The sequence below is a fragment of the Ixodes scapularis genome, unplaced genomic scaffold, assembly GCF_016920785.2.
Source record: "Ixodes scapularis isolate PalLabHiFi unplaced genomic scaffold, ASM1692078v2 PGA_scaffold3__209_contigs__length_174095766, whole genome shotgun sequence".
Classification (NCBI taxonomy): domain Eukaryota; kingdom Metazoa; phylum Arthropoda; class Arachnida; order Ixodida; family Ixodidae; genus Ixodes; species Ixodes scapularis.
The window spans coordinates 11,465,444-11,483,909 of NW_024609868.1; the positions used below are offsets into that span (position 1 = coordinate 11,465,444).

The 18,466-nt window shown below is 44.6% G+C and overlaps 1 protein-coding gene across 1 annotated transcript in view; it reads right to left on the reverse strand.

The window, feature by feature from the left end:
* Positions 1–958: 958 nt before the first annotated feature.
* The window catches only part of LOC8039699 (RYamide receptor), a 210,201-nt gene continuing 192,693 nt past the window's right edge, over positions 959–18,466 (reverse strand). The window contains exons 2-4 of the mRNA XM_002413604.5: positions 9,893–9,993; positions 5,816–5,906; positions 959–2,494 (exon numbers count right to left, since the gene is read on the reverse strand). Of these exons, the coding sequence (XP_002413649.2) occupies positions 2,309–2,494; positions 5,816–5,906; positions 9,893–9,993 (378 nt within the window). The 3' untranslated portion in view covers positions 959–2,308. The remainder of the gene's footprint in view (positions 2,495–5,815; positions 5,907–9,892; positions 9,994–18,466) is intronic.

Here is an 18,466-nt window from a genome sequence, read left to right on the forward strand (position 1 = left end):
AAGCCCGTGCAATTTTAAGCTTGCCAAAGCTATGTTCACGTGCAATCTGCACGTGTTTCGCTCTGGGGCACCAGTCGGGGCAATATGTGCAACTCGGCGCTTGCCATGTGCTTTACCAAATCCAGCGCGTTCCTACGATGAACATACGCGGCATATATAGTCAGCCCTAGGTCATGTGGCCTCTTGTTCTGGCTGCGAGTTGAGTAAGTGAGCACTGCTATTGTTACATCGCCGCCTTACACCTAAAGCAGCAAGAGGGCTTTGATATAGGAACAAAAAAGCTCACACTAACAACTGGCCGGGAATCCCCCAAATTACAGGAGCCCCCAATGGACAGCCGCAGGCTCACTCTTCAGTGTTACTATACGGAGCGCAAGTTCGTCTGTTTCTTGCGCAGGGGTTGCATTGAAGTCAGACCGCCAAGCTCTCGTTGGGTCCGATTGGAAGGATAGTAAGTAGACCTCAATGGCAAGCCGCCTTAAGGTCTACCCACTATCCTTCCGATAGGAGCCAATCAGAGCTCGGCGTTGTTCTGACGTCACCGCAACCCCTGCGCAAGAAGCAGACGAACTTGCGCTCCGCATAGTCACTGACAACTTAATAAGAAGCGCAGGGTGTGGACTACTATTTTCACGCTTCTTGTTTCCTGATTGGTCCTTCGGCCTTCTTATAGGCTGAAGCCGCAATCTGATTAGCTGCGCAGCAATAATAGGAATGCTCGGGGAGTCACCACGCCTTAGGTTCCTGAATGTCTCAGTGACTCTGAAATGCATTTTCTTGTTTAGAAAATCCCGGAACCGTGTTGTTCCTCTGAGTTGGACATGAAGAAGGCATCCTGATCACATCTTCTGTGCCGAACTCTTGGGGAGAATAACGCGTTACGTAATAGTGAACATCGGAAAAATAAAGAACGGAATCGAAGTAGAGGTGAAGGTTTCCCACAACTGCGGTGAAGCCTTTTTATTAAAATCATGGGCTGAAAGTCACGGAACAACATCGAGACCAAAACTAGATGGGTGTGGGACTGGACATATAGCCTCTAGCGAGGATGGCAACACGTCGCTTTTGCACAGCACCAAACACGCTCTCGCATGCACAGACATACACACAAGCGCACTCGCACATATTCCACTTGACTTACATGTTCAGTCTCGAGCCCTTAAGTATAATGCCCATTGTTCGAACGGCCGCCGAGCACACATGTATGCACACAAGCAATCACAATAATTTGATACTCGTAGGGAATGCTCATAATCGCGTTTCATTAGATCCAGCGTAATCATCCTCATGCCTTTGCACTTCTAAAGCCAGCGAGGAACCTTTGAATTTCCATAAGAGCAATGAGTATTTCTCCACACATCGTCAATTTTAATCAAAGGCCCCTCTTGCTTGTTTGAAAATGGCGGCCCTTTCCAAGCAAAGAAACATGCGTCCGTTCTGAGCGATGAGACGTAACGCGGTGAATTCGGAGGCAACGTTTCTTGAACGCCAAATGACGCGGAGCTGGCAGATATATAAACGCTTCATCATAGCGTTGGTCAAGAAGCAATATTTACCTATTTCGTTTTTTTTTTTCATTTCATGATCCCATGACATTGTAGAGAACGTGGCATAGCGTGAAAGAAAGATTTGGCTGAGTTCATAGAGCAGTATGTGCTCCCGCGTTATAGAGAAAGACTTGAGAAAACAACGATAGGTTATCTATGCGGAGACATGCAAGACGTGAGTCGAGCTCCATGTATGATCACAGTTCGCATCTTTGAACCCTTCCCCCCAAAATAATAGGTTATGATCACCGAGAGCTTATTAAACGCGGTGTGTGGCTCATTATATTAAGGCTTCTGTCTTCGTGACCGGTCCTTCGGCGTTCTTATGGTCTAGTGCTGCAGTCTGATTATCTGCCAAGTCATGTATAGGTTCTCGGTACACAAGGAGCCCCGCGTTTATTAAGCTCTCAGGGACCATGTGCTGAGGACACTGAACACTCGACATGCCGAGGGCACTGAACACTCGACATGATTCAGGAGGCGCTTCGCGTGGGTGGGCATCTCCCAGGGATAAGAGGCGTGGCGTTCCTCCCGTGTCCTGCACTCACAAACGCGCGCGCGCACACACATAATGAACCACACTTTAAGGAGTCTCCTTCCGGGAAGAGGAAGGGAAGCACGGAGGATGTTCCAGGAACAGCGTCCGCGTCTGAACACTCGGGCGGTCTGTACAGGGAGCGCATCGACGACAGTTCCTTGGCTCCGACAAGTCCTCACGGGGCGACACGCGAGATGGCGCTTGGCAGCGGTGGTGCGAGGTATCACAGCTTGGTACTGCCCTTGATGGGCGAGTGGGAACCTTTGAAGCTGAGCCGGAACGAGTGCCGCATGGACACGATGATGGTGGAGTTGTTGTCGTCTTGATCGTAGGCCGCGAATCGGCTCGTCTGCTTGTACCTCTGGCCACCGCAATGGCACCGCAACGCAAACTCGCGTTTGAACCGCTCCTGTGGGGGAAACAAAAAATACACCGATTGGAAAATCGATTATTTATTCAACGCCACTAGTGCAGAAACGGTTTAGTCCGGATGCGGAGCGAGGGAAAAATGAGTGCGCGTGTCGAGGTTTTAAGAACATCAACCATTGATTCAAACTGAGCTTGGGCAAGATAAAATATCCTAATAAAAACAAAAAAAGAAGATTTCTTGCCGAAGTCACCGTTTATAACAGACCCTTCTCAAAAGTGGGCGCAATCTAGTAGCTGGTGCGCCAATCATTCGAGACCGCCATCGTTTGGGCATGAACTCTGAGCATGTATTGGACAGGAGGGCTGTGTGAGTGGTCAGCCTGAGTTCGGTTTAGTTCGTATCAAATACCAGCGGTGCGTCAGAGGTCTCGGCGAGGACTCGGACACAATCGCACGTTTTGTGCCAAAAAAAATGTCGGCCACCAATGTTGCTTGATAATTTTTTTAAAGGTTCTATTGAAGTTCGGGTTGGGTCTGCTTGTGCGTGTTTGGTTGCGGAGACGATATACTTGCCCGTGCGCTCCGGAAATGCTATGAGTCCTGCTTATCGGTAAGTCTGCGGCATGTGGCTTAATGTTGTTCACTGTATCCTCATTGTAGAAAACTAAACTAAACGCTTATTTAACGTGATGTTGAATAGTTCATTATGTGCTTATTTAACAACATCTTGAGTCCAAAACAAGCTGCTTAAATCCTTTTAAAAAGCGATATTCGCATATTTTTTAGTTGGAAAGTATAACATAAAACGTGCTCTTCTAAGGGGTATGAGTCATGTCGGTCTGTGAAATACATGACACATGCGGTTGACTGGCGCAGAAAATATAATAATGAACGCATAAACATTCGTGATTCTTTGCGTTCCCTGAGTGACTGTCTGTATTCCTTGTTCACCGTCACTCCCGTTACATTTCACATTGCATGTTGAAAATATTTGACTCTTGGAACAAGCGACCGTAGTAAAATTAAATTGCCCCTTGTAAACCAGTTTTTGAAGATGGTGAACAAGAATGAACTTTTATCTGGCTCTCTTTAAAATTTCTGGAAAGTCGAATATGAATAATAAAAGTTTTTTCTTTAAATATAAAACAGTCACTTTCGTTTGGATGAAACCATCTGTGCGGCCAATCAGCGTTCGCCTGGGCGCACCATAACGTGCCGGAAATGTCTTTCCGAGGCACAACACGTGGTGTTTTTTCACAGGGCCAGCGTCCCACGGCCATTTGCCACTGGCAAGATGAGAACGGCAGAAAGGAGTTTTCGTTGTCCCGCCTCTAGCGCGAGCTTCCTACCTTCGGCAATGCTTCGCCGTCGCGAGGGCCTCGAGCGAGCACGCGAGGCCAATGCGCTTACGAAATGCAACGAACGCGTACCGAGGGCAAAGCGTTCGAAAGACACACACTACAGTTCTCATTCTTTCAGTGACCGCATAGTGATCAAACAGAAAGAGCTCCCGGTCTTGGCTTTGACCGAGGGGAATTTGAGAAATATATGCGTTGGCGCCTTGTAGACACCGCGAAAAAACATAACAACATAATGATCACGTTAGTGCGTTGATGCGAGCATTGCAATGAACGTATATCGTCATGTTTTGGAAGTGACGTCATATATAATGGCTCTTTCCGGATCATAACGCAGGGTTCCTCGCGTTTTGTGCCATAGAATAGTAGATAAAATTGCTAGTGCTACAGTTTTTTGTCCTTCGGCCATAAGTGCTTTTTTTTTGTGAGGACATACCTTGTTCCCCGACTAGAAATCCCGTATCGAAAGAAGCCGCGCCCGGGGCTCAAAGCTCTGCCTCTGTTCTGACCCTGCTAGGGTTGCGAGGTATGATCTGGACAGAAGAAAAGACACCCCGAAACGGAACTGGGTGTTACACGACACACTCGGAGGTGACGACGCCGACAAATGGCTGTCCCCTAAAGACGTTACTATCTTCAGTTTTTTCTTTTTCTTTCTTTTTGCACGCTTTACGTTTTGGGAGTCCGGCCCTTTCCCAACTTGTCTTTCCTGACGTTAATCGGGTTACGAGCCGTGTCCCTGTCGTCCATTGCCGTCCGCGAATCAATACGGCGTTTGTTTTTAGTGCCCTTTGTTCTCGCGGGTAACGGTCATGGATTTCCTGGTGAGGCAAAAATAGTTTTCCTTTTTTTAGCATTAAGTTAGCATCAGTTCAGGGGGTCTTCATAAACCGCCGAGGTCATTTTTATTGTGCAAGTCGTTTACAATAAAATTACCCTTTTCGGTACGGGATATACAGAGTGATTTCTTTTTTTATAAGCCGGAATTATATATATATAAAAAAGGTACCTGGAAATAAAGGAATGCATCCCGCAGAATAATGTTAATCGACCGTGGCTGACATCAGAGCAGGTTTATAAAGCAACATATGGTTGATTAATTATTCGGCTAACAATCTTTTTAAGTTTTTTTTTTTTTATTAGCTGTCATATTTCGACTGGAGATTTGCAAACCGATATTAATGTAGGCCCAATGAGATGTAAGATTTTAGAAGAAAAAAAAAACTTATTTAACCTATATTAAGAATGGGCTCCAAGTGCCAGAATAAACTTCGCCACCTAATAAGAACAGTGCAACATTTACTTGACGAACTTTAGTGAATTAAGCCAATAATTGTTTGTTTATACTCGTTCCCTGAGGCCCGCCGAGTTGATAACGTTATACTTAATCTGCAGGAATAATTTATTTATTTTCATAGTCCTCTTTTTAATACTTATCATCTTAAAAATAGAGAGACAAAAAACCCATGCATCGATTAGGAGGCTCGGAGGAAATACGCTAATAGATTGCTACCTTTACTAGCATAATAATAATAAAAAAAAAAAAACCTGCGGGGTCGCAGGGGTTACCAGAGTTATTTACCGATGAGGGGCTAGAAGATGAACCCTTCATTTATTTTTTTCGAGAGAGAGTCTAGCTGATTGTGTAATATGCAGAACATCCACTTTACCCTACCGCACATCACTTTGGCCTATACGTAAGATTGCAAACAGCAAACCCTAAACTGATTAAATTTTTTGAGTAAATACATATATATCTGTACAACAGTTGAACGAAGAGGTGCCCAAATGTAATGTTTCTTTTTTTGTGTGTTTCTATTTAAACATTTATTCAGCCATTAAACCTCAACTCTATTTTAAAATTAACCTGGAACATGAGATGAACCAAACGTGGGTCTCAGGTAATGAATAGGGACCCCAAGTGGCTCGTTAATTTTGTGCTGCAATGAGGTTAAGAACGGCAAGTTGTACAAAAATAATTCTCTCGTTTGTGATGAACTTACGTTATAGATGGCGTAGATGAAGGGATTATAACAGGAATTACTCATGGCCAGCCAGTGCATGACGAACCAGATGATGTTGATGTACTTATACCTGCGAGACGTAAAAAAAAGCACAAAATCATTATACAATTATGAAAATGGCTGTTGTGGGATTTTACCATTTTTATGACGCCAAATAATTTATACCAAGAAAAAACCTAAAACGCCCCCACTCTCCCGTTGAACAGACGAAATATACCATCGGTGCAATCAATGATGGGAGGAGTCGAGTGCTTCAAGAAACCCAAGAAATAGTCTAACCTGAGAGATGCCCCTTTCGGTTGAACAGCAAGCTAGAAAAGCACCATGCTAGGTGTTCTAACAAGCTTGTATTATTGCTTAAAATTAAGTATTCTTCTTTTAACGTATAATTTTTTTCAGTAAATTGCAGCAATTGGTTTTCTGTCGGCGAACCCAACAAAATCGCAGAGGCGCTGATGTTTCTTTATACTGCAAGATAAAATTGTTAGAACCTTCCCAGAACGTCGATACGTCTCATTTTTAAGATAAAGTATCACTAAATAGCCTGCTTAACGACTGAACATCGAAAGTAACTGAAGTCAGGAGATGGCACATGGCATTTCATTTTGTATCTAGTGGCGGTGATATTGACGACTTTTATGACCGGTTGACACACTTGCGTCAGGAGCAACGGCAGGGACCGCGCTGCAGTTACGTTGTAACACGTTGCAACAACGAGTTGCCATGGCAAAGTGGCACCACACGTCGCTGTCGTAAGTAACGAGGGAGCCGGATCGGGTGAAATATGTGAGCTACTCCTAAAACGACCCAGCGACCGACCAATCACGCGTCGAGAACGCAGACGGAGGCATTTCCTTCTAGTTGGGAGTCTGCGACCGGCTGACCAAAACGGCGCCGAAGATGAAATTCGGAATGGTCGACGCCGTGAAAGTGATCGTATTTGCGAAGGATATGTCCTTATTGGCTGCGGCACTGTGTCGCGAGAGTAAACAAGCACGTATAAAACGAGAAGACCCGTCCACAAGTGCGGCGACGTCGTAGCCGTGAGTTCAAGAGCGTAGAAAATCTCGCTCCATAGCGTTCGTTTACTTCGCCTACAATGATGCTTCCTGGGTGTTTGAATACTGTAACATGCCATATTTATCATTTTCTACACTCAATCTTTGTTCTACTATTAACCATCAACTATTTTTTATCAAACTAATAAGGATGGGTGGTGTTCTAGAGCTGGGCTCAGAATACACAAATGTACACACCTCTCTATCACCTGCGTGAACCGCATTGGTTAGTGCTACTTCTGTAATCCATGTTCTCTATTTTATTTATGTGAAAATATGCTTCTATCATTGTAAAAAAAATATGCGTCAAAATATTTAGTATTGGAAAGATTGCGAAGAGTTCAAATCGAGGTCATCCTGGGACGACATATCCCTTTTTTTGCTTTCATTAAGTTCTGCCAGCTTTATATCAAGAATGTATAAGCAAATAAAACTTGAGCCCACATACACAGTGTTTCATTTCTTGGAAGGCACGGCAGAAACAGCTGGCAGCTGCGAAGAAGCGACTGTCACGCTACAGGCTCTACCAATAGACGATTTGCTATTTTCCCAAGCGGCCCGGCCCACGCGGAGGAATTGTGGGAGAGACTGTCTTTCACCTGGCCGCTCTGCCTTGAGATCGCATTGCCTTATCGCTTGCCTCTTCTTAATCCTCTGTATTTTTTTTATTCTATTACCTATTTTTACCTGTTCAAGTGTATTTTTATTGCTTCTAAGTGTTTCTATTCTGTTCTGCGCGCGATATGTCTTGTATATTTATAGTCTTTGAGTCTTTATTTTGCCTTTTTCGACGGGAGTGCTGACGGACAACACGCCGCTTCGCGCGTCGCTCCCCGGGTGAGTAGCGATTCTATCGCGCTGTTAGTTGTTCATTTTGGTTCAATTTGACCTGCGTGCAGTCGAGAAGAGCCGTTTATGAACATTCGCGCACATGTCATAGGGGTTGGCAGAACTCTGAAGCAAATGTCGCGACGCGAGGTGCGCTGTGATTTGGCCGCCCGCGCTCACTCCGTTGACTCCCACTATAGCGAATATCTTCGAGTGCCGCTTACTTGACCAAGATACAGCGCGCCTCTTTGTCGCCTCGAATCATTTGTCCGAATGCCCGCGAAACCGTAACACCGGTTGGCATATCCAACGCTGCGGCGCCAGACAACTGCACGCAGCGGAGCGCAGTTGTAAACACTTGAAAAAGGGTGTTTGCAACAGACAACCGCTTAGCAGATAGATTAATAAGGCATACCATAATCGCATACAAGCCGCGACGTTGGGCCACCGGCGCTTGCGAATGTCTCGCGCCGCAGCGCGCAGTTGTCAGGCGCCGCAGCGTTGCATATGCCTCAGCTCCGCAAACATTCGGACAAATGGTGCGCGGCGACAAAGCGGCGTGCTGTATCTTGGTCAAGTAAGCGGCACTCGAAGGCATACGCTACAGTGCGAGTCAACGGAGCGAGCGCCGGTGGTCAAATCACAGCGCACTCGGCTCTAGCGTCGTGATTGTTGATCCAGAGATCTGCCTATCTCCTATGACATGTGAGTGGGTGTTCATAAACGGCTCCTCTCGACTGCACGTGGGTCAAATTGAACCAAAATGAAGAGCTACCAGCGCGATAGGAATTGGTAGCAACGGTAGTACCACGGTGGGTAGTACTCACCCGGGGAACGACGCGCGAAGCGGCGTGTTGTCCGTCGGCACTCCCGTCGAAAAAGGCAAATTAAAGACACAAATACTATAAATATACAAGAAATATCGAGCGCAGAAGAGAATAGAAACACTTGAAAGCAATAAAAAATAAACTGGAATAGATAAAAATAGGTAATGAAATCGAAAAACAGAGGATTAAAAGGAGGCAAGCGACAAGGCAATGCAATCTCAAGGCAGAGCGGCCAGGCGAGGAACAATCTCTCCCACAATTCCTCGCGCGCGGGCCGGGGCGATTGGGTGATTTCGCAAAAGGGCTATTGCTATACCGAAGTTGCTGCACTTATCGCGAGCGGAATGAGTGTGTATGTACGGCACACAGTGGTCGTTGCAACCGCAGTGGTTGCAATCGGTGCTGTAGTAGCTAAAGTTCTGGACGCAGATGTGTGAGCATGTCACCAGAAAATACGTAATTTTACAAACAGTGACCGAGTAGGACTTCACTTTGAATAGGCACTGAGAAACGCAGGGAAGAGGGGGAGACGAGAACACGTAGGGACGTTAGAACACCGTGCTCTGGTTGGAACGATTAGTCGGCATCTGCCTTTTTCTCCACTGCACTCGTCGAGCGACGGCGTTCCGTCTTCTAACGCGTTCGTATGCGAAAGCCCAGAAGCCGGAGGCCGGCGTTCCGCGTGCTAAGACGTATGTGGAACGCGCGTCTTCGACCACTATGCTCACTGTCCCGCCCCACTTGCGCACCAAACGTGGTTCCGGAATAGCAACAAACTGCGTCACTGGACCCGGCGTGTCATGCTGTCGGGTGTCGTGATCCTGGCGGGTTTTCATAGAAATTCCGGCGATCACGACACCCGACAGTCGCTTGGGTCGTTGTCGTTGCGGTATCCCAACGCGTGCCTGTCTCTTTGTTTTCCCGTCGATTGTCTGACTGCAGAGCGACCTACAGCAGAACAGGCGTCTGCCGAATCCACTTCTGCTGCTTTGCCGCTGCCAGGATCACCACAGGGAGTAGCGTGTCAATTTTTATGACGTCATCGAGAGGAAATCGAGTGATCACTTTCGAAGACTGGGTGAACATTCTAGTCACAGAAGTGTTCCAGGCACCGTAACGTCACTGCTACAAACTCGAATCCTTTGAGCGTCTTGAGACAAAACGATACATTCGCACAGGTAGAACTGCTCATCACAAACCACGCGGAGATTACCCAAGCTTTTTTTTTTTCTTTTTGTACAACGAGCAGTTGAACACAGTTAGAGCCTTGACTTTGAAACAGTGTTCTCGATGCATGCCTGAAAAAGAATGTCGAGGATCACCTTGCGGGACAATACACTTACCTATCTATCTGAGGGAAAACCTCCCGAAGCAAGTTGTAGAGCTGGTAAGGCAGCCAGCAGAAGGCGAACAGCGCGACAATGACGAACAGCATTTTGATCACCTGCATAAAAAAAATAAACGAACATTAGTTACATTATTCCGGTGCATCGAATGAACCAAGCAAAAGAAAACAGCAGTGCTAACGTTAACTTCAAAATGTGCAAGTCGAAACAAAAGTTTTTAAATATGCATTGTAATCATTGTAGCGATAACAGAAACGGCACGACTTGATGAGAGCTTTAATGTACGTACACATACTGAAGCTCACAATAAAGCGTGGCCTTCGAGGTATCTCTACGATCATGATAATGCGTTTCTCAAGACGTTTATCTTGACGTGCATATGTTGCAGCTCACGTAAAGCTGTTGTTTTCATTATGACAAACAACCTAAAGATATGCATTATCATGTTCACAGGAATAACTACTGAATTCAAACCTAAAACATCAAACAACACTCGTAAAATGGAAGTCTTTGGTGTCGGAACAATGGTAAGTGGTTTCATCTCGTAACGCTTGATGAATACATTATGTTGCAGACTTAATACAACGAAACAACGATATTGATCGAAGTGTCATCGGTGAAAACGTCCGTTCTAAAATTGAGCCAACGAAGTGAGCCCTTTTGCCAGTCTCTACCTAAATCCGGAGAAAAGGGAAGGTTATCTGGGAGTTCAGCCCCCGGAAGGCGTGCTTTGCCTCAGAGGATAACTCGATGCGGGGAAGCTATCCCTACTGGCGCTCGGGGGAAAAATATTCAAATCCGATTGACATGTTATAAAGAGATCCAGCGAAGCATGCGTTAATGCCTTTGTATTCAGGCTCACGTCTCGTATAATATTTATTCATTTAAGTATTCCTCAAACGTTGTTAAAAAAAACTTTTTTTGTGTGTGTGTTAAAACGAAAATATAGATTTCGGTATTGGCGAACGGGATTATGCAAATAGGAATTTATTGTAGAAGGACCAAGAACATAAATTCTCGAACCGTTTTGACATGCTAATACCCGTCTTCCTGTTGTGTTGTAAATTATTATAAAAAAATTGAATAAATGTAATGTGTAACACTCAATACAAAGGGCTCGTTGTGAAGACGGATCAGATGTCCGAAATCCAAACTTGCATAAAATGCCTAATATTAAAAAAAAAAAAATGAAGCTTAGTTACCGTTAGCAAAAAAGAAGCTATATTACCTCTTTCAGCATTTGAAACTTGTCTGGGTGTGCAATTTAGATATGTTGTTTTTATCATTTTGCCTATTGATACACACATCGTCCAGTAAATATACATATTACAAATCACAAGATCAAATGACACAGCACCGCAGCATGGCCCACGAATATATTCTTTCTTCTGTAGACTCGCATATCAAAACGTATAAATATTCACAAATGAATACACTATGATTTTTGCAGGTACATCGTCTGTCTTTTGTGCGAAACTTCAGTTTGTGTCACTATTATCGTGAAAAAGACCACATGCACTGACGCTAAATACTATGCAACACTTAAAAATAAAATGTAGCTATTTCATTGGCGTCTTCTCATGGCACACGTTGATAATGTATTTATATAACATCGGCTGCCTCTAACTATACAAAGTGGAAAACAAATCAAACCGTTATGGTTTTATGTCATCCGTTTCAGATTTGTATCCAAGATCGGGATTGAGTGATTTAGCAACCCGGAGAAAAAAAAACGGCTGAAGTTTCTTTATAATATGATACAAGGTAATTTGCGACTGCACCTCGGTGATTACACTTCGTTTAACGAAATAAGGCCCACGCGAAGCAAATACTAATTAACAGTTGTCGAACCATTGTGTCGAACCACTTTGTTTAAAACATCCTTTTTTCCTAGAACCACGTGTGAGTGGAATAAGCTTCCTGAAAGTGTTGTAAATTTGAGATCCATAGATACTTTTAGTGAAGCCCTACTCTCGCACTTTGTTGAGTAGTAACTCTGTCTGTTTGTTTGTACTGCTTCCGCTTGTTCTTGAATATGGTTTTTGTACACCTCCTGCCTGGGCGTTCTACAGAATGCTGGCAGTATCACCAAATAAAAAAAATAATAAAAAAAAGGGAATTCTTACATAAGTCACTGGCTTCTCTCAGTTGCCTTCAATTATTGCCCATTTCTTATCAACAGAAGTCATATCTTATCAAAATATGCGCTAAATTCCCAGTACAAATTAACACAATTAAAAAAAAATGTTTAGGTATCACGGGTGCATTTTTACCGTTTGAATTGCTACGTTTCTTTACCGCTAAAAATTAGAAAAGCACCCGTTACTTTCACTGCTTGTGGAATCCATAATGCAGATCCGGTCAAGTGACGTATTTTATGGCACATCCAGATGCTGCCTTTATGTAACACCATTTGAAACTTGCTATATGCAAAGCTAAAACAAATATTAAACAAGAATTCTTTTCGAGGTCATTTCTACCAGCTGAATATAATCACCCGTGTCAAATAGGGCCACTATTATAACCAAATATTCGCTTACCTTTGAAAGCAGCCATCACAATTTGGTAGAAACCGACGTTTTGTTCACAAACATTGCGGGTGTCTACTTCGACAGTTACCTCTTGCGTTCATGAATACAAATCAGCACGGCCTTCGCGACGGCTTGTATAGTCAGTCGATGACCGAATTCCACGACCTAGATGATTCGACAATAAACGTTTCACGTAGACGCCTGCCTTTCACGCGCCTTTATTGCTCTCTATAGACACTAAGGGAGCAAAGAAACTGCGCGCGTACGATGACACGTTGCTGCTTCTTTCGCCCAATCTCTCCACGAAGAAACAATAGGAGTCCTTGATGCGAGGTACGCACCACTAAACCCTTCGGGACCTCGACGCCGGGTTTAGGAAACTCCGCAAAATGAGCCTTTACGGACAAACACGTTCGGCCGTGACAGGTTAACGGACGTGGACGCGCCATCCGGTGAAAGCACGCCCGAATAATGCACGCCTTGAGGCGCTCCTCCGAGACCTACTCTCGGCGACGCGCTGTGCCGGCCAGATTATCGTCAAGTGTGTGAGCGATGCTGCGGTCCCAAAAAGGCGGACGTTCTTCGCGTAGCGTCTTGTTGTTGTTGTTGTTTTTCGGTTGGCCCTACCCGACAAATTGTTCCCGAGTGTGTTGGCTTCCGCAGCTGTCACCCCGGTGTTTGCGGCCTACTTGTCCCGCGGATACGTGTCGTTGGAAGGAAGAAGATGGAGGTGTCGGATGGATAGAATAAATTTGTCGTTTCGAACTAGAGTCACTTAAAACAAGCCGCGCTTCTAAGTAACGACACTTCGGCGCTGTTGGTGCTAAGAATAGACCCTTCTCGGATTTGCGCGCAGTCTTGTAGCTGCAGTGCCCATTATGCATGCCCGTCATTGTTTGGGAACGAGAATTACGTCAACGCTAAACGCAAACACGGCTCTATTCGCACAAAAAAAAAAAAAAAATCTGAAGGTGGCGTTAGTGCTAGGCGAGAACTCGGGTCCAAACACACGCTTCGTGGCAAAGAAATGCGGGGTGCAAGTTCGTCTGCTTATTTTGCAGGAGTTGATGTGACGTCAGAAAGACTCCGAGTTCTGATTGGCTCTGATTGAAAGGATAGTGGGTAGACCTCAAAGCAAGCTGCCTTGAGGTCTACCCACCCTCCTTCTCTTGGAACCAATCAGAGTTCGGCGTTCTGACGACCCCAAAACCCCTGCAAATGAAGCAGACGAACTCCGCATAGCGGCCGGCAAAGTTGCTCGATGTGATATTGAAAAGGATCCATTGTTTGTTGCCAGTTATTTAACATTTTATCTGGAAATCACAAGATTTCCAGCTGACCGTCCTCCAAAAGCTTTTTTACAGCGTGTCAAGAGCTCAGGAAGCCGGATTATTCAATCGTAATGATCGCCGATTGAGACAGCTCTGCACTAATCAGTAACGTGGCGGCGCCGACTGCAGTATCGAGGAAGGGGCTGCCCGTACCCTAAACATAGCTTAGTGGGTAGCACTAGTTTGCAATATCAGTATTTAAAAGTCTGTTTTTCTGCTGTTTTTTTTTTTCTTGTGAAGGTGCGCGCTTTGGGTACTCTTGCAAAAACGTCAAACATAAGATGTTTGATATAAAGGAGTACGGAATTAATTAGATTCTTTGTTATTGCTTCGCCCAATCGAGAAGGTGATTCGGACAAAAACGGCTGTTGTCACTGTACTAATGAGTACATGCATGTAAACACAAAATTCTAAATGTGGTGTTTACGTATCAATAAAAAAAATTGAAATAACGCTGGGTTCTGTAGGGGGAAAAAGATTGAAATTGAAAAAAAAAAAACAAGAAAAGCTCGTGGTATATCTATTGCTTGTCTACATGTAAGCAACTTTTGTAGTATAACTTTCTGGTCAATTGCTGAAAGCTGTTAATCTGGGGCAAAACGGAAAATATAGTGATTCTTACGTCAGGTAGGTGCTATGCGTTGCTTTACTACCAATGAGTGATGCCCGATCTCAATAAAAGTATGAGTGTATTCTCCAAAACAAGTAATAAAAACATACCTTTAAAAAAACATATATATATATATATATGTATGTATGCGTGTGTGTATGTGTGTGTGTGTGCGTGTGTACTTAAAGTTACACGACATTACTTGCTACAGTACTGAAAGTCGGAAGTTTATGGACGACATATTACATTATCAGTGAGAGTAGTGCGTAGTTTTGCAGAACATAACAGACCACTTAAACATCTGCTGAATTCATCTATCATGTAATCTAAAGAGGAAAGAAAAGGCGAACCAATAATAAATGGTTAATATTACATCACGCTGTAAAAGTACAATGCAAGAGAGCTCCGTTCTGCACGGAACAACCACGTCCAAAACAATCCAAACTCACTCCGAAAAAACAACAAAAGAAACATTCCTCTATTTTTTTTTTATTCCCCCAGCTGCGTCTACCCCCCATATTTTTTGCTGTGTTTGTATTTGCTTCGTTGAGTGAGCGTTCAATAGAGGAAAACGAAGACACGCAGTTCAATATTAAATTCCTCGTAAAAAAAAAAAGAAGGAAGACTTTATACTTCTGTTTAACGAAGATACTGCGTCGCGGTATCTCTTTTTGCTTAACAATTGTCTCCTTTCTTTAGACACCACCAAATACGAATAGCAGAAATGAAAGAGAAAGAAAGTGTCACACATTGAGCGTAGAGGGAAGACATTGGCGGCGGGTGTTCAATCTGCGAGAGCTATCAAAGAATATAGCCACTTGAGCCGCCACCGATCATCGCTGTCCTTTCGTTTTTGCGTCGCAGAGATAAAACAACGGTCATGGTCAAACCGTCCAGGAAATTGCCTCGCTCACGATTCCAAAAAGGGATTTCCGAGGCTTTAGGTTTCGGGACACGCGTCTCGACATAGAAAAGGCGTCATACTGCGCGAGGATGAACACAAAGAAAAGTATTAAAATTCTGGTTTCAAAATTCAAATCCGCATTTCATGGCCGTCCACACCAGATCGAATGCTTCGCGTATTTTGTTTTCTTAATTGTATCAAAACTAAGCGAAAAAACAATATGTGACGTCCGCGGACTTAGGCAAGATGATGGATGTCTCGCAGGGGATCAAGCTTGCTAGATAAGACGTGGGGTAGGAATGCTACTGAAGACCTCGCGAGAGCAGGAAATTGAATCGAATTGAAAATGCTTGGTTGCCTCAGGGATGTTTAAGTGATATTTCCAATCCAGAGTGACAGGTTTGATCCTTCTTCAAAATATTTACCCCGGAACTGATTTACGTCGACAAGTGAGGAAGGATAGCAGTTCAGACGCGAAGATATTGAACTGGTAAACCAGCCTTCACACCTATTTATTTTGTTATAATTATTCGGGAAGAAAAAGGGTGCTGAAGGCTACAGGCAGAAAAACGTCGAAGCCGCCTCAGTAGGTCATGCTCCTCTCAAGGATTTACAATATGAGTCCGTATTTTATGACAAACGTCATGAAATGCTGACGGCGTCAATAAAAGATTAGAAAAATTAATGATCAAAAGCCATATTTTAGAGATTTTGTGACAGTCCTACGTTTAGACTGCGAACGCTATAAAAACTGAACGTATATATAAAAAAAAAGGTAGTGAGGTGCTTTATTTATGTAAATCCAGTTTACGATATTTGATCTAGTGTTGCAGTTAGCATCTAGTCGGGAAAAATGTCGACACATTCTACGAAAGTGGCTTAAAGACCTTTGGCTTTGTAATACTGTCATACCTGTCACTAACGGCGATCTAGATGCGCAAGGAAGCGTCGCGGGGGCATTAAAAAGTCGAGTCATTGTTAAGTAGCCTCGGATCGGAAAGGGGTGAAAGAGGGGGTTGCTGGACGGCGTTTGGGTTTTTTGAAGGGGTCGCGGACGGGGAAAGTTTGCGCACGTCTTTTCCAGATAATCAGCGCGGTCACGAATGAATCAATGGAAGTAAATTATATATTTAAAACATTAAACAGGAAACAATATTTTTGCTAGCTCCTACGATAAAACATTCGAATAATTCAGCAGGTAATGAGTAGAGCCTAGAATTTCCCCAGGTGTTTCACGAACATTTCCGCACCTATTGGACGCATTCGAGACCAAAATGGGAAGTTTAAAGAAAAATCGTAACGGTTCAACGCTCTGGACTTAGAATTCGCACCTTTTCCACAGAAAGTAACAACAACCGTTTCTTTTCGATCCTGCTCAGCGTCACACCTACGGCGTGTTACGAAGGTCAACCTCTCGTTCCCACCCAAAACGCACAAATGCACTCTTTCGCGATCCCTCCTGTAGCGTTGTGCTTCTCCGCGTCGCAACATGAGAGAACACATTACTCTTTTCGCGAGAGCCGGCGAATCCTGCATCGAAAGAAAGGACAGGCGCACACACACACATAATAACAAAACAAAAAAGAAGAAACACGAAGACCTTTCCCCAAAACAAGGATAGATCCCGACGTTGACGTAGCTGTGGTGTCTCATTCGCTGACCAAAGACACTCGTGAGACTCACGAGTGCCTCGAGCTCCTCTTCTTCCGTTGGTTTCGTGACAAAATCAATGCAGTCTGTCACCTTATGCCTCGCGAGGAAATAACGTCCCCCACTGTTTGTATCGTCCCAGCTGGCCAGACTTCGCCTCGGGTTGTTTGTACCGAAAGTGGGTCAGTTCCGCGACTGGAACGCGCGCGCTGTGTGTGTGTGTGTTTGTGTGTGCGTGTGTGTGTGTTTGTGTCCTACAACAAGAGCAGCGTGGTCGGCGCGTGTTTGAGTCTGCCAACACACGTGTCTTCTGCCACAACAATCACGAGACTGGTTGGCCTTCCTCCTCCACTTATTCTCCTAGTCGATAAGTTAGCGTCGTTGACGATAGAAAAAAAACAACACAAAATGCAAAACCAAAAGAAGGACGCGCTTCGAAGTGAGAGGTTTCAATTTCCGGCGTTGAAAGCCGGTCAACTCTTGGAAAAGGGCTTTTGTGTTGACCTGATTCGGTTCAATATGTGCGCAGCGAGTAAACGGCGCGCCGGCGTGCTGCGAATCACCGGCTTGTCGTCTCTGTTTCGGGAATTAGAAACCGATGGGGGCACGCTCTCCGTTACGTTGTTTTTTGGGCCTCGGGGTTACCGATCTCCGTTCTTTACTTACAAACGGCAGAAGAAAATTAATTCCTTCTGATGTTCTTGTCTGTTTTCGTGACGCCAATGTTGGCAATAGCCCTCTGTTTACAGCCAAGGACCTGTTGAACTGCATACTGCAGCTTTTCTTTTAGAGCGCAGCTCTTAGGGGCCCGTTTCCAGCTTGAGCGGCGTCGGCGTCGGCGTCGGCGTAACCGGGGGGGGGGGGGGTCACGTGACCCCCCCCCCCCCCCCGAGGTCACGTGACCCCCCTGAGGTCGCGTGACCCCCTGAGGTCGCGTGACCCCCCCCTCCCCCGAGATCACGTGACTACCAGCAGGTCACGTGACCCCCTCAGTACCCTTCCCTACTCCTCCTCAAGAGCTGCGCTCCAATTCGGCGTTACAGGGATTTGTAAACGGCTTTCATTTTTTTCTTGGTCTCTCTCTGTTATCATCATCATTATTATTAAATATTATTATTAGTAGTATTCTTATTACTTGATTTGACATATTAGACATGAATTTATATTGAATATTCAGGCCTTTTGGTTAAACCTTTTTTTATAATGTTAGTTTAAACGACCGAGGTTTTCATAGAAACAAAGTCAGCTACGTGCGCGACGCTACACTAGTAAGAAACACAACCATTCTAAGAACAAAAAGCGAAATTTAGTGAGAGATTCTCATGATATGGCGAACTGCAAGTGTGAATCGCTCAGCCCTCAATTTAGACTCACCGATTAAAAAAAAGCTATATAATTATCGGAGAACATAAATAGTTCACCGAACAGTCTCCTGTCACTTGGTCATGCCATTCGAAAGTATAGGAGGTGCTTCGATTATAGTTCCGCGTACAAAAAGCAAAAAAAAAACATAATTGCTTATAGATACGAACAACGCTTCACTGG